General features: G+C 50.4%; 5 protein-coding genes across 5 annotated transcripts; 2 read left to right on the top strand and 3 right to left on the bottom strand.

Moving 5' to 3' along the window:
* Window positions 1–4,473: 4,473 nt before the first annotated feature.
* On the bottom strand, window positions 4,474–8,108 carry CkaCkLH20_04343 (uncharacterized protein; the record flags this gene model as incomplete). Its single annotated transcript, XM_038887062.1, has 4 exons — window positions 4,474–4,559; window positions 4,620–5,192; window positions 7,582–7,820; window positions 7,885–8,108. The coding sequence occupies 4 exons, from the start codon at window positions 8,106–8,108 to the stop codon at window positions 4,474–4,476; spliced, it is 1,122 nt and encodes a 373-aa protein (XP_038747766.1).
* Window positions 8,109–15,459: 7,351 nt separating this feature from the next.
* Window positions 15,460–15,882, top strand: CkaCkLH20_04342 (uncharacterized protein; the record flags this gene model as incomplete). The annotated part of the gene is made up of 1 exon (XM_038887061.1): window positions 15,460–15,882. One exon carries the CDS (start codon window positions 15,460–15,462, stop codon window positions 15,880–15,882), a length of 423 nt encoding a protein of 140 aa, XP_038747765.1.
* Window positions 15,883–17,395: 1,513 nt separating this feature from the next.
* Window positions 17,396–17,924, bottom strand: CkaCkLH20_04341 (uncharacterized protein; the record flags this gene model as incomplete). Its single annotated transcript, XM_038887060.1, has 3 exons — window positions 17,396–17,511; window positions 17,567–17,708; window positions 17,766–17,924. 3 exons carry the CDS (start codon window positions 17,922–17,924, stop codon window positions 17,396–17,398), a joined length of 417 nt encoding a protein of 138 aa, XP_038747764.1.
* A 1,998-nt stretch (window positions 17,925–19,922) lies between these two features.
* On the top strand, window positions 19,923–20,843 carry CkaCkLH20_04340 (s1d (lysyl endopeptidase) subfamily c-terminal domain protein; the record flags this gene model as incomplete). The annotated part of the gene is made up of 1 exon (XM_038887059.1): window positions 19,923–20,843. One exon carries the CDS (start codon window positions 19,923–19,925, stop codon window positions 20,841–20,843), a length of 921 nt encoding a protein of 306 aa, XP_038747763.1.
* A 177-nt stretch (window positions 20,844–21,020) lies between these two features.
* On the bottom strand, window positions 21,021–22,379 carry CkaCkLH20_04339 (uncharacterized protein; the record flags this gene model as incomplete). The annotated part of the gene is made up of 1 exon (XM_038887058.1): window positions 21,021–22,379. The coding sequence occupies one exon, from the start codon at window positions 22,377–22,379 to the stop codon at window positions 21,021–21,023; it is 1,359 nt and encodes a 452-aa protein (XP_038747762.1).
* Between the last annotated feature and the right edge of the window lie 88 nt (window positions 22,380–22,467).

The raw sequence follows: 22,467 nt of genomic DNA, 5'->3' as shown, positions 1-22,467 counted from the left end.
GAGTGAGTCGGCGTTGGAAGATGTATGACGGCGAGAAACCCGGTGCAAGTGAATCAGAGCCGCATGTCGATATGCCTCGGCCAGAAGTACTAAAGACTCATCTCCAGAACTCGAGGGGCAACGCCAGTCTTGGAGCTCTGTTTCGAGCCTTTCTGCTCTACTGCACAGCTCAGATATGACGATGCTGTCACTTCGTATATCGCAAGAGACCTCTTGATCGAATGCGGAAACGCAGGTTGCAGCCACAAAGTCGGCATTGAGGTGGCTGATCTCGCCGATTAGATACACCACTCGTGCCGCGAGCCCAAAGTATGGGTCTGCGACGTCGACATCATTTGACAGCCAATAATCCCCAGTGAGCAGTGGCCTGCGATTGAGCGAGACACTCATAATGATGTCGTGATACGCGAAGTTTCGAAGGAGCCAACGACCCTCGTAGGTGCGGAGCAGTGCGGCCTTGGGATCCACCGAAGCTTGATGATATGGAATTGTCCAGGAATAAGTATCATCAGGAACCTGTTGGAGCGCAGAAGCAGCACCGGAGAGGTGATGCGTCCAGTTGTCCGTGCCAGAAGAAATGGATTCCATCGAGCATAGAACCAGAGACACGGCCAAAGACATTTCTTGATTCAGGGATCCCTTCGACATGGACGCACGTAGCTCAGCCAACGCAATGCCACCATGTTGTAGAGCTGCCACTCGAAAGTTGGAATGCTGGAGCGCTAGGTGCGCTGAGGAACATGCCGCCAAAGCGTACATCAAAGGAGAACATTCGAATGCCATCGGCAGCAAAACTGCTCAACTCATCAACGTTACAACAATGGAAACCGTTTTTAAACTGAATGAAGACTTACCTGATAGAAAACAATTATTCTGCAAATTGTTGGTTAACATGAAGACCAGCGTTGCCGAGTAATATCGGAGCATCATGCGTCAGCTGCTAACAAGATTTGTGTTTCCATCTTGGGTGTCCGTCAAAGAAGCGGGACCAGACATGAGAGAGTTCGAGATGCCTAGATAAGCCAGATTCACATCGTTCATGTTGCTTGTTGAAGCAAGTGATGAAGTCATCCTGCGAGACTCTGTCGATTGAGACGTCCTTATCTCATCACTCGCATCCCTTGGGTCTTCCCAGCGACATACAAGGTTGAGACGATAGCAATGACTGCAAACGGGGCGCTGTTGGTAGCACTTCTTCTTCCTTGGTCGTTTCAGCTTTCTTCACTGTAAATAGGAGGTAAACCAGGAGGATGAACCGACCTCTTGCGGCAAGTCAAGCAACCTCTGCGTTGTCGCGTAATTGGGCTACCGTCTCGTTCCCCTTGATATCGAAGGCTGGCCAGCTGCCCGCCCCCTCGAGCATCCACCGTTGTTACGCTTGAAGACATTGATTGCTGGATTGAGTCTTCCGTGGCAAGTGACATGCTTTACCGAGCTTGACGTTGGTAAAGTGATAAGCGCGAGGTATTTGCTTTATCTTATCATCTCCGCGGGCTGCGGGACGGGACTTCACGGTGAGCCAATCATACCTCCGGTCAACGTCCGGCAACGGCTAATGGAGCGGCACCGACACCGGCCCCATAGTCAGCTCGGGGTCCACTGGCTCGACAAGACTACAAGTTGGAAGAGGCTTATTCAAAGTAGCAGATACGTTGCTTCGTCCCTGAATTATATGTCGGAAATGCCTATGGCGAAATTGGATGAAGAGAAACCAGAAAGTCCCCAGCCAATAAACAAGAGAAATGATATATACAACGCTTTCCAGGGGTTTGACCCCTTCCCTTAAGTCCCATTTTGACACGAAGTCATGTTCCCCATTGACGTTCAAAGCAAGATCCAAGACCATTACAGTCGCAGATTTGCAGACTATATAAGAAACTCACTCCTGAACGCCACCAACGGTACCGGCCTCCTGGTCTATCGACAACTCATCTGATCCGCATGAATGAGTACCCTCCATGCCACACGTAGCATTTGACATAGCACCACATTCGCACGGCTGGTCCAGCTTACTGTCCGTCAACAAGCAGGCCATGGTTCTCCTTGCTTTATCTTTATCACAGGCAGCCAGGTAGTCCTTGGCCTTGAAGCCCATGTTATCTTCATATAGAACGTCTTTTCTCGTAATCATACCACTTGTTAACAGCCACTGTAATAGCGATAAATGACCATTTGCAGCGATCATCATTAACCCGGTCACTCCATGACAGCCTTCGGTGAATTGAGACCAGTTAGCACCGCATAAAATCAAAAGCTTTGCGACGTCCAGATGACCGTGGGCGAGGGCCAAGTGCAGCGGTGTAGCATCCGGACAGTCTTCCGCATCGATAAGACCGTGTTTTTGGCGTAGAATTTGAAGGTGGCGGGATGGGCATACGCATGCGTACGTAGCTGTGACCTCGAGTCCGAGGTTGCTCCGTGAGAGATGATCTTCGAGAAGCCAATACACCACTGGGAAGTTGCCTGACGCGGCCGCTACATGGAGAGCGGTGATACGACCGGAGGATAGTGGCTCTCCGGGCTCGCATGTCCAGGGCCAGTGTGATTGACATGTGTTGCCAGGGAGATGAAAAGTCGCCCAAAGGTGTAGCGGACGTTGAGCGAGCACCTTCTCGAGCACAGGAAGACCGTACACCGGGTCAGCTTCAGCAGCCCATAGGACTATTGGCTTCGCGTATGGTTCAACAGTGTAGTCGCGTACGCGCTCCTCAATGTCGTAATTTGTATGGATGTTGATGCTGCTTTGGACTTCAACATCATCCCTGGCGAAGCCTCGACGATAGAGTAGTGGTGTTGCTGAGTTGTAAATATCTCGACACGTGCGAGACAAGAATCCCAGGCTTGGGACGTCGTGAACGGCGTCAATGATGGCAAGGACGATCTCGAAGGGTAGACCGGGGATAGGTGAAGACGATTCCATCCTGAACGCCAGCCAGTAATCGAGTCGGCTTACTCGAGTCGTTGTGTTGACCGAGGTTGGTTTCCAATAGAACCTATCAAGTGTTGAAGGATCGGCGAAAAACCAGTAAGAGGAGTAGATAATGTAAGACGCAAGGTACAAGGATCGGACGGAAAGCCTGGGTGCTCCTAATAACCCAATCTTGAGTTGAGGTCAGGCGACTGGAATCAGAGTGCCTAAAGTTGGAACGCAGCACTAGAAGTTTCGCGTTGGCGGTGTCGGAGACCGTTTATGATGGCGTAAGCCGGACGTTTGAGGCGCGTGGTGCTTGCAAGCCTCTTCGCAGTTGAGCCAACTTAGGTAAGCTGATGTGAGCGCCGGACGGTCGAGAGAAGGGAAATTCGCAGTCGGCTTTGGCTGAATGAAGGATGTTTCAAGCGCCAACGCTTGCTTTGTCTGGCTAGGCTAACTGTTTGGCTTGCCGGGCAAGCCACCCACATCACGTTGAGGCGTTTTGCGAAGTGCCAAAGCGGAAGAGGCGGGATGATGAAATTTCTAAATGAAAACTGCAGTCAAAGGCCCAGCGGCTCGTAAAAGTCGGTCTGGAAATCGGCCGGTGAGAGTGCCAGAGATGAAGGTGTCGTGTTTCGCGACGTCCAAACAAGAGTGTGGGGGTGGTGAGAACTCCTGACACCGGCTAATGTTCGGAGGTTTGCGCAACCACATCAGATGGGAAGGACCGGTCTAATGTACGAGGTCGGCTGTGTAACTGCGCTGCTGTAGTAATTTGGGATTTATATATTGGATAAGCAATCACAGACTGACGTCAAATAGGTAGACCGACGCAGGCTGCGCGGTACTCAAAAAGTCGTATGTGAAGAATACTTGATCATGTTGAAAATGCTAGGTTCCTCCAAAAAGGATGGACACTTTGGGGATCGAACCCAAGACCTTCCCTTTGCGAAAGGGATGTCATACCCCTAGACCAAGCGCCCTGTTGCGAGGTTGAGGTTGACGGTGAGGTGATGAGCATCGCGGTTGGCAGGTGACGGCAGGTTTGCGGGCACCGGACGGAATCTGGTTTGGGATGTTGCGCAGTCGAGCGTTCCTGCCAAACGAAATATTCAAAACTTTGTCTCAGAGATGGTGGGGACTTTAGCCTATCAAGGACAGTTTGGCTGGAGTTTGTGTCTGCAGCTGTCCGAGACCTCCTTTCCGTTGGCCGAACATGTCGAACGAAAGGAGGGAAAGCGGTTGGCGATTCTGTAAATATCTCTTCAGCTCCGATTGGGAAAAGAACCGTCATTCTCACGATCAAGGGATCAAGCATAATGAATCTATGACCAATTCAAAGTTCCTAGTTATGGTATGAGTGAAATCAAGGAACAGCTTGGCGGCTTCACACAAGTGAACAGACCAATTTTGCTAAGACGTCCAGTTTGACGTTGTTAAAGTGTCTTGCATGCGTGTAGACAATGTGATCGATTAATGCAGAAAGTTTTATCGAATCATCTCAACATAACTGTGAACTCGTCTGCTATCAGCAAAACCGTGTAGAGTTCGTCCCCGAAGGCTCAATAATATTGACCGGCCTTCCCACCGTTGTACGTGTAGATCAAGCACCCAACCTGCACACTGCCTCCGACGCCACCGTTGATGCCTGGAAGACGATGGTGAGTTTGATTATTGTCTCATGGTGGGAAATATCTCATCAACTTACAGTTCAAGTAGTTTGCCCTCATCAGATGATAGCAGACTGGGCCTCCAGGGCCAGTTGGCTGCTGGATCTCTTGAATCCTCTCGCTCGTCTCACAGCCAGGCTCCCATTCCACTTTGAAGTCGTGATTAATCTTCCACCTGTCGACATGGCGATAGCGAACCGCCGGGTACGGTGGATTTCCGTTCACAGCCTTGGTCAATGTCGCCATGCCTTTTGAAGATTTACAGAAGGCCACAGCACCATCATGCTGCTTTCCACTCCGGATCTCCGCATGACCTCGAAAGTCGTCTTCATTGTGGCATTTGCGTTCCTGTTCTGAGAATGGCAAGGCGGACCCCGGGAAATTTCCGGGGGGCTGAGGATCCCTGAGTGAAAGCTTTTGGCGCACAGCAAGAGTTGCCTCATTGCGAGGAGAGCCGGTTGTCGAGGTCATGGCGCTAATTGAAAGAAGAGGCAGTTTGATGTTGTCGTGGACGGCCTGGGCTACATCTTGAGACAGTTCTGCCACCTCGGCATCCGAAAGACTCTCATAGCCCTCAAGACGTGGGATTGCTGCCGCCAGACAGAACAGGCCTGCAACACTCCAAAACACCCCGAGAAGCATGATTTTGACCGCGGATAGATCAAGAAGATCATCAAAGTCACCGTAAATGGATAGAGAAGCGAAAAAACGTCGCGGGGGTCACCAAGTCTTATGAATTAGAAATCCGGCCCACTCCCATTCTTCCCTTGGTGCTGTATATGAGGCCAGATTGGATTATGATTGTATGACGAACCTTTGCGAAACAGAACACCGTCGTACAGATACTCTGCATGGAAACACATTTGATCCATCAGGGAGAGTAAACAATGAAACCAGGAAGCAAGGAGTCTAATAACGTCAAATACAGCTGGCCACCTTTTTACATGCCTGCCAAAGACTGAGTGATTGCTCTCTACGAATGGGATACTCCTGGATGAGTCTGTGACTGAAGTTCTTCTCATTGAGTACATGTATCCTGCTGTACGAGTCTACGGCGGAAATCTACGGAAACAAAAAACAGCTGTGTTTCCAGCCATGGTCGAATCTGGAGTGCGGAACTGGCTCTAATATACTGGTAGTTACAGTAGCTAATCAAGACCTCTATTCTTCTGAGCCTCAGGCACTTCCAACGTACGCTCGGATTGCGTTAGCTCTGCAACAAATATCCCATATGAATATTGCCGGGCCCCCAACTTCTTCTATCCCGGAAGGATTATGGACCTACATACCGTCGGATCATTTCAAAACTGGCCGCCATGGCGGAAGCTGCAGTTGCACCAGCCCTTGGGCGCCAAGCGAAAGCCCTGGTTTGCTGGCGAAGTTACCTCTTCCCTGTACTGAGATCTTTCGCAGAGCTCATAGTACGAAGGCAAAAGGAAACCGTATTGGAGGAAAAACGTGCGAGGCGCCGAAAGCAACCACAAGTTTTGGTCAGTGCGCAAATGTCAACGAATTGAGGACAGACAGCTTTGGGAAGAGAACCTAGGCACCACCCCAGCAAGCACAGAGAATGGGCAGACATCAGTTGGTTTCAACTGCCAACAGCACACAGGCTGCAGAACAAAGGATCTGGCGTCAAAGCCAAGACATGACAGATCAAATTATAAATCTTCATCATAATTGGGTTCTGGCCCAATCTTATGATTGGATAAGATGATAGTTATGTAACGTCATCACACCTCACACCTGTGCCAGCAAAGAATTCCATCAAGGAAATCTCACAAAAGTTGCAGACAGGCATATGGATTTCTTCCATGCGTGTCTAAGAAATGAAACTTGCTACAACTTTACTGAAAATGGCCTCTTTAGAAAGAATAACCAGCAGCCCTGGGTTAAGCTGTGTCATTAATGCACAGCAGCGTATGCCTGCAGTGTTGTGTGTGGGCGCTGATGTCTTGATGTTTATAATACTCATGACCCATGTGGTATTTGGACTTCCGATCCATTAGTGTTTCAATATTCTACAAAATCAAGAAGATCTACAAACCATTTGCAGACTCATTCCAGCAATCAGTTCACCAAAAAAAAGGACACGTACGCTTGACAGACTCGTCACTCGTTGAACGCGCAGAGCCCATGATGACACGCGAAGAAGAAGACGAGCTTTCCGGTATTCAGCTGCCATTCGAAGCCGAGCCAGTTGTCCTTTTTCGATGGCCGGATTCCCAGCCGACTAGAAAACGCCGAACCAGAACCAATCTCACCTTGGCACAAATCCACCACAATGACGTCGGCTCAACTCAGTATCCGTCGTCTTCCCACAATCTCTTGAAGAAATTGCATACGGATCCCTTGGATGTGGCACCCGCAGAGCGTCATGCAAGTCCCAAAGTCACGGTATCAACAATGTGCAAGGCGGCAGCGGCAGCAACGGCAGCCATTTCACCAGTATTGAGAACCCCCAACGAACAGCGGAAACGCAATGGAGATATGTCGAGGGAAAAGAAGCTCCATTCGGCATCCAAGACAGACCGCCTCCCGCCTCATCGACAACGGGCGTGGACGATCCTTCTTTTTGCTCTGGGACTTTTACTCCTTCAAGCTGCTGCACCTGGTTGTATGTATAGAGATTAATATCCGGAATAAGAATAGTCGCACGATTACTCTCGGTCATGCCAAATAAACGAAAACCGAAACAAGGCAGTGGAATTCTAGAAAACCTAGACTGTGGTACAAACTAAAAAGCTACTGTTGACCCATCTTAAATCTTACGACCCAGCTACTTCGAAACTCTCTCCGAGCATTGGCAGCTTAGGGTAATAGAAGTAATCTTGAGCACGCCCTCAAGGTCACTAATTTTGTCCTCGGCCAATTTCCAAATCCCAGTTTCCTGGAAACTTCTTTGCAGTTCAGGCCCAGACCACCCAATGGCTGCCGCAAGAACAAACCCAGCCTGGCCTTTTTCTCCACGAATAGGCACATCGTTCTCTACGCTCCAACCATAACTAGTGGCCGTAACACCTGCATGTGCAACAAACGTCGTGCTGAGCGTTGCTTCCAATGTTGCAGAAAGCCCTTCCTTGACGGAACAATCCACATTTCCACGGACGTGGATAAGGATTATCTGAGTGATGGGTGATCGTAGAGCTACTGGGGCAGACGAGGTGAAAGCGATATGCTTTGTGAACTCGCCGTGGGTTAAAAGAGTAGGTAGGCCCTTGACGATTTCGGCGCCATGGCTGTGTTGAATAGACTGTCATCAGCTGTTTTTCTCTGTGAAGAACTTCATGAATTTCAACTTACAGTTCTGCAAATCTCCTGTGATGTTCGACCGAGTCGAAGTCGAAAAAAGCCCACAACATGAGAGGGTTTTCGATCTCGAGACCCCAGAACGAGCGGTAGGGACCGCCGTCGGTGGCGGTGACAGTTGTGTATGCCTTTGCTAAAACAGCCCCCTCTGGCTTGGAATCATTCATGACTTCCAGGCCTGGCTTGATGCCCAGACACCCAACCTCTGTGACCACCATTGTAATTAAGTTCTCAGGAGAGTACTTGAAGACGATGTGAACTTGAAGATGCCTTGGTTGCCTTGTTTGATTGACTTTTTCTTTTGAAACTTTCAACGATAACGCTCCGGTTTTGTACCTCTGAAGACTAATTAAACACTCCATCATCACACTTGATCGCATCACGCGGGACATACTAACATCGAGTAGTTGATGCCTAAACTGAAGCTGAAGCCACACTGCATTGGTCTACGTTGACGTGCGTTGTTCTCGCCTGTCAGATCAGGCAACGTTCATGAGTCTGACCTCAGGAGTTCTGTATTTGTCGATGATCATCAGGCAACGAAGATGTGGATAAAGCTAATATCGAAAATGAGCCTAAAATTGAGGCTATCTTGCTGACCTCCATGATTCCAGAGTCAACGTAATCCCCCACACCAATGACGGTGCCTTCTTCCCATCACGCCTACAATGCTCCTCACTCATTCAATGGAAGAAACACGCGCTGAAGTTAGTCCCGCAGATACAAGAGGACATGTTTTACCAATAAACCCGCGCGAGCCTCAGCGATCTTAGGGGATCGAGCAGAAATACCGCGGTGTTCGAGTTATCGCATGTCTTCGTTTTCTGATTTGGATGGCTGCCTTGGCCATATATCGGTGCCTGCTCGGGAAACACTCCGGTTTGCTGGAAGAAACCAAGTAGCGGTCGGGTCTCCTCTTGGAGACTCCAGCGGCTAGAGCTAATGGAAATCATTGGCATAGAACCAACGCGAATTGGCCGATCGAGGTATTGAGAAAATCATTCACTGCCTCCTGTGCAACGTCTGAGACGCGTTAAGTAGATTGCAGTATGTATGCAGGTGGGTTCGCGGAGACTCCTCCGCCGCCGCTACCCGGAGGCTGCATCGGAGTCGGTGGGAAAAGAAGGAACCTACTCCAGAAATAGCTTTACCAAACGGGTCTGCATGAGAGAAAAACAATCTTCCGGGCTGCATCGCCTGAGAATAAGCATGCTACCTCAAGAAGAATTCGAGTGACGATTGCCGTCAGAGATCCCGCCTGCATCAATCACAAACATTGAACTGGCCCATTCTCACTGCTGACGCCGGCGAGAGGAATGAGATGAATGAGCTGCTGAACAGGCAGGGATGTTTTGCTTTTTGCCGCTTATGCGCCACTGTGTTCATCAGCCCAATCTCGTGTCCAAGCCCTCCGGAGAGAGGTTTCCCACCTTGATTACCGTTCTGGTCGAGACGCATATGCAAGCCCAGCAGCTGGAGGCTTCCCTTACTCTCTAGGATGCGATATGTACGCATTCATTCCTCTCATAGGTCTGGTAATGGCCAAGTAACCATGGGCACCAATTCTGACACAGTCGTACCCGCGGTGTCACTGACAAGGGAGAGATGACTTGGTGATCATTCAGACAATGTGATACGATAAGGAGTTGGGCCGTAAAGTACAATACTCAAGTCGAATAAGCTCCAGTCCATAATTATCCTGCAGCCGCCTGAACCTAACAAGCGCGACCCTGGGGAAAGGCATAGAAGGGACGAACGACGTACATCACCCTGTCAGACACGCCGAAGTTTTGACCGGTGAACGAGGCGACGAGATGCTGCCATGGGTCGCCCAAATCCTAGATTACATGCACGACTTTTAGTCCGTCTTCCGACTTCTTGTCCAGCCCCCGAGGTTGCGAGATTAGGATACAAGACACCTGCTGACGACGATCAGGTCGCTCAAAAGTTCTTCGTTGCACAGATCCTCGCCCATTCTAACTCCGCTGATGTGCCCGATTCCAGTCTCCTCCCAAATTCGGATCCTGGCCCGTTACCCCTCATCAACATCTCCGTCATCTTAGCCCGCAATCCTCGTCCGCCCGTTCGCGGCCAGGTGGAGCAAGCAAAACGGTCGGCATGGGACCAAAGAAAGAATTTCTAAATTTCGACCCTGTTGCAGGCAGATTCAAGCGCGAAAAGTCCCCCAAATCCCGAGGATCCCAGCGGAAACAGACGACTCCATTCCTCCGGACACCTGGGGTGCTTGACACATCCGGCAATTGCTATGAACCGACGACCAGCCCGGATACCATGACCCACTTGAGCCGGGCCATCGCGGAGCCATCCCAGTCTACGACATCGGATTCTATGCGACGGCCGTTCTATGATCCTGTACGGGATGCCTGGAACAACAACGCAACGGAAGACCAGGACGCCTCACAAAGTGCACCAGAAGACATCAAAACAGGTTGCGAACAGCCATCGAAAACTCAACGTGGACGAGCACAGACTGCCACAAAGAACGTCAAGTCCAGAAGGCCCAAAGCAGCCAAATCTCTCGACATCGCAGGCGCTAAAACCTTAAAGTATATTAACATATCTCACCCCCAAGACAAGGACCGACACAGGGCCACAGTCAGATCAGTGGCCGCTTCAAACCCCAATGCGCGATCGAAACGCAGCAATGTCGCGGGCTTCTCGCCAGGGACGGGGTCGTTTGTTTCTGAACATCAAGTTGCTTACGTGGCAAAAGCTAGCCCGGAAGCTTCTCTCCACGATGAGGAGGCTTCTTTGGCTGCAATGGAACCCGCTTCAAACGATACGAATAGCATCTTGCAAGGCTTACACTGTCGATCCAAGAGTCGTGAAAGACGTGAGAATACATTCAGCGGCAGCGGTGTAGCAAAGCTACTGCCCCACGAAGTTGAACTGGAAAGCCAGAGGCGCTGCCAGAGCCAAAATGCAAAAGAATCACAACGGCGATAACCGGACGAGAAATGTTCAAGCCTCAACTGTCTCTCGAGACACCGATTGCATTTGTAATTCGCCCCGCAATACTCTGCCGCAACCCTTCTTCTTCTGGCTGTATTCGACATCTCGCCGTACGCAGCGAGTACGCATTTAACGTTCAATATTCGAACGAACAAAACTCCCTCCTTATGCTTTGACATGGCAGGTATGATTAAGCTTTGGATCAGTCCTGACTGTTGAATGAATAGCGCTAACATAGAGAAAGTAATACATATTTACCCGAGGGCCGAGGGGCGCAACGGTCCCGCATAGGTCTCCCGAGACACATAGATGACCCAGGGATACGTCTTCTTATCTTGGCTAATAGTTGCGCTGAGGAGGAAATAGAAGAGTCCAACAGCAGGGCGCCATACGACGACAACAAAAGCGACCTCGGAGAGACTGGTTGCACAGATAAAATCGAATCTTGACTAAGTAGGAATCTACGAAAGTCTTTCAATTCATCAAGATTCAGGAGCTATGCTTCAACGGCTATGAAACTGGTGTTGAACGTGGTTTCTTCGATGTTCCATCAATTAGACTCTGTCCCATTAAGTCCACTCCAGCTTCCATATAGATCCAAGTCAAAGTATTTTGAGCCTAGTAGCATCACACGACCACCCCGGGTGACTGGAGAGAAGTCTCAATAGAAAACTGTTCTCTCGCCCCGTCACACGAAAGATGGAGACGAGTTGATGCCGTCGTCACCAGCTGACTGTGACGTCGACAATCTCATCGTTGCTGCTTTTGCGCTAATGTTGTTTCTGGTCATGAAAGACTGCTTGATTTAAATTTTCGCCATAGGCTCCTGGTCATGAAAGATAGACCTTCCCTGTGAACGGATTCGGCAGCCATTTTGAAGACGCATAGATCCAACCAGCATGCTCACATAGAGTCAGTGAATCAGCACCTTGCCCGCTGTCACCGCGAGTGTATCCTGTCCAGCGTTTTCCTCTCTTCTTTCTTCTTCTCGGCCCAGTACCAATGCCACAGCCAGTGCCAACTTCCCAGAACAGCATCCTCGCATCGATCATGCGGACTGTTGTCCAACTCATCAACGACGATCGTCGGGAGGGTTACGTCAAGTACTCACGAACATAAACTCCGTACGATTCCGGGGTCCGAACCCAAAATACCGTACCAACCGTCACGACACTTCTCACAAAAGGACAGTGTCTGAACTCTCCATTGTCTCGAGTCTGTTCGACAGACCTCATTGATGTATTTGCCAATCATTTTGGCTTGTTCGTCTGACGGCCCCGGCTTGCCCGGACCCGGGGCTTCGCGTATTACCAACTTTAGCAAGCCCACAAGCCGACTTCTGTTGGCATTTGGCGTCTCGGCGGTGTTGTCTCGTCGTGGCCCCAGGGCGCAAAGAGCGCAGTAGTCGTTGAGCTCCGGATCTGGCCCCGGAGACTCTGGTCGGAGGTGCGTCAGGCCGTCGGGCATGTGCCAGCCCCGATTTTCCTCGATCAATGGTGACCCGGGAGAGTGCGGGCGCTCCATGTCGCCGTCCATACGGGCCGTGATGTCAATGGTATATGTAGACTATGGACTGCCAAGGATTCACAGTTGCGAACGAGGAAGTGTGAGGCTGCGACTCGTCTTAAGACTTTTCGTCTGGACATGCCAAGTCAGGGCGATGGGATGCGGTGTGATGATGACCGGCGAATTTGAGGCAAACAGGCAGTCTTCAGGGGTCTGGTTCACTGGCGTTAACGGGCAGTGATCCCGGTGTCCCCCGTCAGATAGATTGTGCTATAGGTGCTTCTTCCGGTCAAGTCGTCTCGCTTAAGCGTCTCTTCTGCACAGAGCGCAAAAAAATGAGAGACTGTTCGGCCGTAGTCTGTAGAATATGAGCGATGTGCGTGAGTCGATACGCTGAGAAGCAATACGCTCCCATTGCAGCGCACATATCCAGGCTGGCACCAACAGCGAGCAAATATTGTCCGGCTTTTAGAAATGCAACACACACTGCGTCACCCGCTACTTATTTGTTTGCAAATAGCTGAACCAGGTGCCTTCGGAGCAGGGGGCTTCCATAGCGTCGGTAACAGTTGAATGGCGAGGAGCCAGGGTTCCGCGAAGTCTTGTTGGGACAGCGCCTCCGGGGAGCTGACCCTTGCCTTCCGATCAAGGCGGGCCAACGAAGATGATATGTGAGCACATCACGCAGAGGTGTCTTATCAGGGGAATGATCTCCAATCACACCGAGATCACGCGCTAATTCGCAACGTGCCCAATCAACGTGGTCTGGTTGCAAGCCCCAAGTCAATAAAAATGAACCTGCATGATGCTTGGGTAATTCCAAAGGCTCGGCAGGCAGTCAAGTGGGGAGCATTTTCCACTTTGGGAACTTGAAGAGTCAGTGGTTGAAGATTATATTCAAAACCGTCATGACCACCACGGGTTTTATGTGTTGATGGAACTTTAGCATGCTTAGTATTTTCCTGCTGCAAAAACTGCTGCAGCAGAACATCCGTATCCGATGTGTCACTGCAGATCTGACACATCGGAAAGTGGCAACCTTTTGCTCCGATCCGATCTGGTATGTCGCATTACTGAGCTCTGGAGACACCGAATTATCCAACACGTAGGGTTTTTTTCTCGATGAGGCCATCAGCACTAAGTTTCCGTTTCTCCAGTAACGTTCACTCACATCGTAGAAGACAATGTCGTTCGACGTACTTGCCCGCATTTCGTGTCATTCCATTTGTACCCACGAAGCCTTTGGAGCACGTTCTCACATGAACATGGTTTCGCCAGGAATATTCTGTAGATTTAGTAGGAGGTTGGTTCTAAGAGTGCCCCCGGTTTCAAAGAGCCAAGACTAGCAATCTAGTTTGCCTTGGCTTGCCCTATTCTGAAGGTCTTGGCTAGGTTGAACGACATATTTACCTCAGTGATATAGCTGAGGTTGCGGTCATCGTTTAGACTTCTTCCTCATTTAGGTGTATTTATAAAAACAAACAAGTTTGAGTGAATGAAAAATCCACGAGAGGCAAGTATGCAGTCGGGCTTCTCTAGATAGTTGGCCTTATAACTAAGTAAATAACAGCAAAAAACGAAAGAAATGGGTAAAAAGAAGTTGCGACCTGCGCAGGACTCGAACCTGCAATCTTCGGAGTATTGAGTATTGATTACCGAAATCCGACGCGTTGCCATTTCGCCAGCAGGCCTTCTTTGTTGAAAGAGAGGTGGTTGAACTTGCTCAAACCAGAGAGGTGTTTCAGTTGGAAGGAGCAAACGGAAGGACCATCGAAATACGGGATCAAGGTCTGTTGTATCTAGTCTTCTCCTAATACAGTCCAAAACCAACTAAACGTACAGTGTTACCTGAGAAAGCTCGAGTATTAAGACTTCCAACAACTTTATATAACGTACTACGCGTGTGATTTTGTATGCAACGATAATGATGTCTCTTGGTGTAAACATGACTTTTGCTGCTTCGATGGAAGTTGGAGCCACTGATTCGACCGGGCATGAACCTGGCCAGCATGCGAACATCATAGCTCTTGGAGGACTAGACGAAGTCTGAAGATGTGATCTCGCCTCATAGGCTTAGGCGACATGTCATTAATTCTTGCAGTAAACGTTGGCACTGATATGACTAGTTTGTTCCGGGTCTCAGTTACAAGTGAGCCTCACGGTGGCCAATTGCCTATTGGACGAGGAAGATGTCGCCTTCTCCAGAATATACATGCGTCTTGGTGGTAGTCATATGGCGGCAAGTTCGGCTCCGCAGATTGAGACTGAATAAACGCCGCCTCAGCGTCGCATCATCGAAAGCCTCGTGGATGAAGGATTTACATCCATGCTTGTCTGTAAATTCCATGTGATGAGACGGGAAGGAGACAACACGCCGGACTAGCTCCCCGGCTCCGACCCCCGGTCTGAATACCACGCCTGCACCAAGCACCAACCAACTGCATAAAACCTCTTGGCAATCAACGAGCCAACGCGCTTGTGCTCGACTGCGAGCTTACGGCCATGGAAGAAGAAACAACGATGACATCCCCTTATGATATGTGATCAATATGATTTTTGACTCGGCCATTGAGACGCCGATTCATCCTCTCGCTCATGGTGTATTTGACATCAAGTTCTGCGTAGCACCGCACGATATGAGCCCACCTTGTCTTGGTGGAGACTGCAGGCAATGGCAAACAGCAAGGGTTCAGCCAGAAACCCAAATACGTGCAACATTCCAGGGGGTTGTTTGGCAACGCTACTCATTGTTTGCTCCAACGCGGAACGCCGGCGTCAAGACCTGTTGTTGGTGTCGATCATCGGATGGATTAATGCCCCGGCGTTTCGCCCAACGAGGCATCATATAAATCGTCCCGCATACGGATCCGGTCCCACTGCGTAACCGCTTTATTTGCGGTCTCCCGTATTTTCTTTTGGGCTGTTCTCTCGCCGGGTCTGCGACTTTTCTCATCCACTCCTGAACAGTCATTGTTGGCCGCCTCAAAGCTAGCAAGTCCAAAGGTATTGACGCCGCCGCCGCTATCCGTCATATTGGAAGGGCTCAATGTTCTGACTTCCTATCAGTGCTTATCATTTCACTACTTCATCATGGCCGTTGCGGAGAACGCGACGACCGATGTCTTCACGTTGAACATGGCAAAGGCCACATCGGCGTTGTCCAACTTCTCAGTAACCCCGGCCCCAACCCCGGAAGACACGCAGACCTGTCGCACATCAATACTCCCAGACGAGAACAAAAATCAAGAAGCATCAGGAACAGCTGGGAAGGGCGCCTACCACTACAACACTAGAATGACGGACGAAGAGCTGCTTCGACAGGAGGAGGAAAACATATACAAGGGAATCCCGTTGGACTGGGCCAAGGTCCAAGTCTCCTTTCTAAATGCTCGAAGGAAAAAAGGGCTGCGATACAAGAGGGACAGGCTTTTGTTTTACTCTGGTATTCTGAAGGAAGCAAAGGCGGCTAAGAAGGAGGAAAAGGAGAAGGCAAAGAAGGCGTTACTCAGTTGATTATGATAATGGCTGGTGAAGCGCCATCGCTGGGCAGATGTATTTCCTAGTTCTTTTGCTCGTCATTTATACCCTATCCTCGTCTATATCACGAGAATAACCCGCTATCAAGTTAATAAACCACGTCCATTTCCCGCAAAGCTCCAACCGCAGCATCTTCAAGCGTATGCGACGAACACCAAGACATGTAGTATTCGCTTGTCTGCATCCATAACTCCACCCTCTGCCTCGAGCAATGTACGGCATGAACACCAAACAAACCATGCAGCCCTTCCATGACCTATTTCCTTCGTCCTCCTCAAAACGCTACTTCCCCCGTGTCTATGTTACGGCATCGTGCGTGGCGGCAGCTGGTGCACATCTCGCGATGTTCCGTTTCGTGTTGCCAGTAAAATCGGGGGCAGATCATGTTCGGTGTGACGTGAGACGAGAGGACGATTTCGAAGGGTTGATTGGTAAACCAGTCGTTGCAGTAGTGGAAAACCACACTGATTTGGATGCAAACGATATGGCCGGTGATTCTGTCCTCAGCTTTCACACGAGGGCAGGACTCCTTGCCGGTGATGAAGTCTTCGCATGGGCAAACCCAAATGTGCCTGGTTCTACCGCACATGATGTCTCGCTTGGAGGAGGTTGGCTCTGGTGCGTGGAAATGATATCTAGAACTTTTCTTTCAAGCGTATGGCTCGAAGAATGATTGTGGGATGCGTGGCTTGATGAAGCAATATTTGTGATTATGAAGTAGTTGATTTTGAGTTGACAGTGGATCAAGGAAGGACGGATGCTGGAGAAATAACATAGGTCGAAGTAGAGACTCTAGGCTCGAGATCAACGGAGGAAGGTAGGATACAATGGCATCGGAAGCACGCTTGCCGGCGACGGAAAGTCCACTTGGTGCAGGAGAGGCCGTCTCTCTTTGTCCCAACGGCATACAGCTCCAGGTGCGCTCAATGAAGATGATCTCGAAAGCTTTATCTCGGTGGCATCAGGCCCAAGTGAACATCACGGGCCGAACAAACTCATTACCCTGGGCGTTTACGAAACAAAATACTTTTGAATTGATATCACGATGCTGTAATATGAACTCCCCATGCTCAAGTACGGTGCCTGCCTCCAATGCGACCCAAATAACGGCGAAAGATGCAATTCCCACCGTCCTCTCCCAGATTATAAAACCAAATGTCACCAAGCCAACCTGCCATGACTTCCTTCTTTTTCCAGTCCCAAACTCCAAAACAAAAACATGATCAGAAAACCCCGCGGTGCGATCGCTTCAGTGTTTCCCGTGTCGAAACCTGTATCTCGATAAGCACAAGTTCGATACGTGCGGCATGCCAGCAAAATGCAGCAATGCTGATGAACCTCGAAGACTGCGTCATGTCTCGTGTCCCCGAAGAAACTCAACGGATGGCTCTCCCTCTGCACATGAAGTCGATAGTGAAAGTAGTCGTCAATTCCGCCATTCGTCCCCTAAGCCAATGATGGAAACAATCTCTTGCATTGTAGCGGGGAGTTACGCATCGGGCGCAGTGATGTATCCAACCTGGAAAACTCTTCTGCAAGTCGGGCATTTGCGAAGACGGCTGTCTTTAGCGATGCTGTTGAAGCAATCCTTGCACGTTCTGTGTCCTGGAGAGAACCGTCAGTAAAAGGTGGGAAATTGACGTGGGAGGATCGAGCTTACCACAGACGAGAACACACCAGCTGCTGACCGTGTCATCCAGGCACACCTGGCAAGTTGACTCGCCGGCCTGGTAGTTGAGTTGAAGATTCTGCATCTTGCCGCAGCAAGTACCACGGTTGTCGACGCAAGACTGGCAAGCCGACTGGTGAGGTTAGCAAGGGGTTGGTTTCCAGCGGAATTTCGCAGCGGTCAGACATACATGGCCACATCGGGTGAAGATGTACGGCTTCTCGGTGTTCGGTCTATCGCAATCGCAGTTTCTGGCAGTCAGGTCTCTGGGCTTCACCATCGGAGCCGGAGACTGGAGAGCGAGGCCGTCGGCAGGGGCGGCGACATCGGGCTTCTTCTCGAGAACCAGTCGCGGGACCGGGCGAATCGAATGAGCCGAGCGATTATTTCCCGCTTGGCCGTAATACCGCTTCGGGCTGAATAGCAAGTCCACGTTGTACTCAGGTCGACCGGCGCGACGGCGAGGGCTGCGGCGAACAGGAGCTGGCTGGGGCTCCCGGGCCGGGTTCGCGACAGGCTGGGGATGGGTTCGTCGGGGGGCAACTGCAGTTGACGATCAGAAAGGAGTAGAATGGAAGGTCAGGAGAGCCGTACATCCGTATCGCGGCATGGTGAGAGATTCTTGAGCAACGCTTTGTGCTATTTCCAAAGTGACGGGCTGATCGAGAATATCGCAGGTAGCGTCTAACGTAGAGGACGCAGTCGGCAGAGCAAACTATATCGTGAATCGTCCGCAAGATAAGCAAAAGAAAAATGTCCGAGTCGGCTAAAGATTGTAGAAGATCGAAGATGAGGATGGTTGATATTCGCGAGTCGAAGGTTGGATGGAGGAGGTGAGACGTGGAAGTCCAAGAGGAAGTCGTGAAAATCCGGTGTGGAGGAGAATTCGAGAGGCAACTCGGGTGTCCCCAGTACGAGGAAGGTGCCCGTTGAAAACTCGAAATTGAGATAAGCGAAAAAAAAAAAAAAAACCGGTCGAGTCTTTAAAAAAGGTGAAGCTGGGCTCGTCGTGAAAGAGAGGGAAGGAGCGAGTTGCCATGTAATGTTGAGCTCTCATTGGCTTACCGCAACAACGCCTTTGAGGTGAGACGAAGATGCTTTTCTTTGGTCTTCGACCTACTCCCGGATAAGAAAAAGAACACGTCTTTATTATTGTTTACGGGATGATGTCGGCCAGGAACTGTTCGGAGTCTCAGAGTTTGAAACCACACAAATGTCATTACATCAACGCATGCTGCTCCCATGCGGGCGACTCCATCTGAGTCAAACCACGCGGAGTCCACACTTTGTTTTGGCGATTTTGAAGCTTATCATAACTGTCTGGATCCAAATTAATGAGTTGGCGAAAGTCTAGATAAACTAAACCATCGCTACGTTTTCCTGAGAACTGTGGCCTGCGAAGAGAATATGTCGGCAGTGCATACTTCTGCGTCAAGTTCTCGACGGGACCGGATGTTTAGAAGTCCATGGTGTGGTGGTTTACATGCGCTAGAAAGGTCTCAGGAGACGTGAGACTAAACATGTGGGAAGACGTTTATCTAGATGTTCCGCCCTGGAAATCGCACAGCCAATAATAAATCAGCGACAGGCAGTTCATATTACTCAAATCTAACTGCTACTTGATGAAAGATGGATTAAAGTTACATCATGGCTAGTCGATCCCTCGGCTGAGATATCTAAAGCTTACTAGCAAGCTCAGTAAAAAGATAGTCGCGATCCTTACTCATAGTTGAGTGATTGTAAAAGCCGACTGGATCTTTTCTTGCCCGTCACCCCGTTTCGGAGACTCGTGATTTGCTTCACTGACATAGTGAACACGCCAGCCCTTATGATGGCTTCGGGCAAGGGATTTGCTCAGATATCGGCTGCATTATCTATTACCGGAAGGTCGCAACGGGCGGGCGGGGTATGAACAGCCACCGGCCGCACCTCCACGCAATGACGATGGTGCATCCTGTTCGGCCGAACTCCCTTAATCCGAGCTTCTTGTCCCTATTATGTATCTACCAAGAAAACAAAAACCAATTTAGTCCTAGCCATGCATGGGATGGATGGTACCGATGCAGTCAGGCCATCCGTGATCTTGGCAGGTTACCAGCCCCGCAATCGGCCGCGTTAAACCAAGAATCCTGCCAATCCTCACGTCCAATACCTCACAGGGCCTCGTTCACAGCTGCTACGTTACGCCGTGTGAGGGGAGATTGGCAGATCAGCATCGACCCGTCTGCCATCATGTAGTTCGTGACGCCACTATAAGATTGAGAGCACGCCCTCCATGCCGAAGGCTGGTGATGTCGTACAAGTGAATGCTCCAATGCCACTGGCGGCGTGATCTATCCTCCTCGCAATGTACGCTCTCAGAAACCTGTGGACCCGCGTTGCCACGCAGGCGCTTCTTCTCACTTTGTTCATTTCGACAACTGTCTTCGCCCAAACCAACCAGAATGTGAAGTCCATCTATCTCTTCAAAGACGTCCTCCAATCAGACACGACGGCACTCAAGACCTCGGGCTTTGACACACTTCTCATCTTCAGAATCGGCGTTCTCGAAAACGGAGACCTCGTCTACTACTCAACAGGCGATGCGGGAGAAGCCGTCGACGCTCCTGTGGTGACCAACGGACAATACGTCGGCGGAGATGTCCTTTCCGAGAAGATTCAGTCTTTCAAAACCGGAACGACCAATATCAACAGAGTAGAAGTCTCTCTAGTATCCCACGACACGACGTTCCAAAACATCAGAAGTCTCATTAACAGCAACGGGACCGGCACGGACTCAATCCTCTACCGAGGCTTCCAAATTCTGAAGACGGAATGGGACCTGGACGCATTCAACAACGATGACGAGAGTGTGTACGATGTGGCAAGCACCGTGAGCTTTGCTCAGCTCCTCGGCAGCATTGGATACCAGTATTCCATTGCGCCGTACACCAACAGCGGGTTCTGGGCATCAGTGAGAAGCCAGATTGAGGCGGCCAGTCCGGGCCTTCTTGACCGGGTTTACCTACAGGTCTACGACGGTGGAGCTGGCAATAACCCAGGAACATGGCAGACGGCGTTGGGAATGAAGGTCATTCCTCTCGTGTGGGTAATCAACGACGCCAAGCCATCGCAAGGGGTCACACCTGAGCAAGCGGAAGCCCGATTCGCTGGCTGGGATACTCAATATGAGGTTGCCGGTGGAGGTTACTGGAATGACTACGACATCGAGAAAATGGGATCTTCATATACGGAGTACGCTGATGCGCTGACGAATGTCTTCGCATAGACAATATGGGGATAATTGGTAGTCAAATGGACAGTTTCCTTGCTTCCAAACTGACTGTCATTGTGCCAGACTTTGTGGTGACAAAGTTGCAGGGAAGCGTAGAGATCAGTATGAACTATCCAGATCTTTGACGAGCTGTACATGTATCCTGAATAGGGGCCAACATTCGTTCATATTTCACAGCTTCGGCCCACCCGTACTCGCGTCATCCCTATTTGCTGTCTTATATCCGAACAAATAAGCTGCCACTTTCCGCATTTGAACTTCTTCGCTTCCTTCAGTGATCCGGTATCGTCTGAAATGCCTCCAGATATGCTCGAAAGGCAGATGTCGTGAATATCCATCGCCGCCATGAATCTGAATGGCTCGGTCAGCCGAATCGCACGCCAAACGATTCGCAACGTAGTTGCACATCGCAATCTTGTGACCAAGCTGTTTTTCAATGGCCACCCAAGGCGCCTTCCCTGCCGCAGTGGCCTCGGCGCTGACTTGGTCCATCTCCACTGCCGTGCGCAGGATGAGAAGTCTGAGCATCTCCGCTTGCGTTGATAGTTCCACGAGAGGCCATTGAATAGCTTGGTTGGCTGATAAAGGCTTCCCGAAGACCTTCCTACGGTTTGCATGTTCGACACTCCGATCAATGCAGTACCGCGCAGCACCACAGCTTGACGCTGCCTGCCGGATTCTGTTCTCGTGGGTGAAGGTCTGCGCAATCGCCAGGCCGTTGTCTAGAGGTCCGAGAATGCATGACGCGGGTACTTGGACGTTATCAAACACAACCGTGGCGTGGTCGGTCGGCATGTTTAGTGTCCACTCGAATGAAGCGACGGTAACTCCGGGTGTTTTCCGAGGAACCAGAAAAGCTGTGATCCCCCGCGCATCCCCGGCCTTGCCGGAGGTTCGAGCGAAGACCAGACAGTGGTTGGCGGTGTGCATGCCTGTTTGCCACTTCTTGTTTCCGTTTATCACGAAGCCGTGTTCGCCGCTCGGGAGTTTGGTTGCATGGGCTGTTGTGTCCATATGCGTAGCATCCGAGCCGTGATGGATTTCGGTGAGTCCGAATGTCGCCCTCAACTCGCCTCGGATGCTGGCGGGAATCAGTTCCCTCTTCTGTTCCGCAGTGCCGTAATGATGTAACATAAGAATAAATGGCATGTTGCCGACAATGCTATGCTCGCTCTGAAGATCATTCGCCAGGCTCACACCTCCTCCATATACAGGGTGAGATGCGAGATGATATCGCACGGCGCACATGTACAAATTCAGCGTTTTGACACCTGAGCCGCCATACTCCTTCGGACATGCAAAGCAATAGAATCCTGCTTTGTCGGCAATCTTCTTGGTCTTGTCAAGCAACGCCTCCCAGTCTTCAGTCGGCAGGCCTTGGTTGTCCCATTGGGTTCGTGAGGCCTCACGACGGTGATCGAAGAAGCGATCGTTGTCATTTTCGTGTTGCAACGGAAGAATAGCGTCTTTGATAAAAGAGTCGATTTGTTTAAGGTAATCTTGTACCTCCTCTGGAAGTTCGAAGTTCATGATGGGCCGTTCGCAAGGTCGAGGTGCCGATTCTGGTTGATTACTGCAATACGTGTATGGGAACCGTTTCCGAAACACCATGCACCTG

Source organism: Colletotrichum karsti (assembly GCF_011947395.1).
Source record: "Colletotrichum karsti strain CkLH20 chromosome Unknown Scaffold11, whole genome shotgun sequence".
Classification (NCBI taxonomy): domain Eukaryota; kingdom Fungi; phylum Ascomycota; class Sordariomycetes; order Glomerellales; family Glomerellaceae; genus Colletotrichum; species Colletotrichum karsti.
Note: the sequence above shows the minus strand (reverse complement) of the source record. Positions and strands in the feature narration are given on the sequence as shown.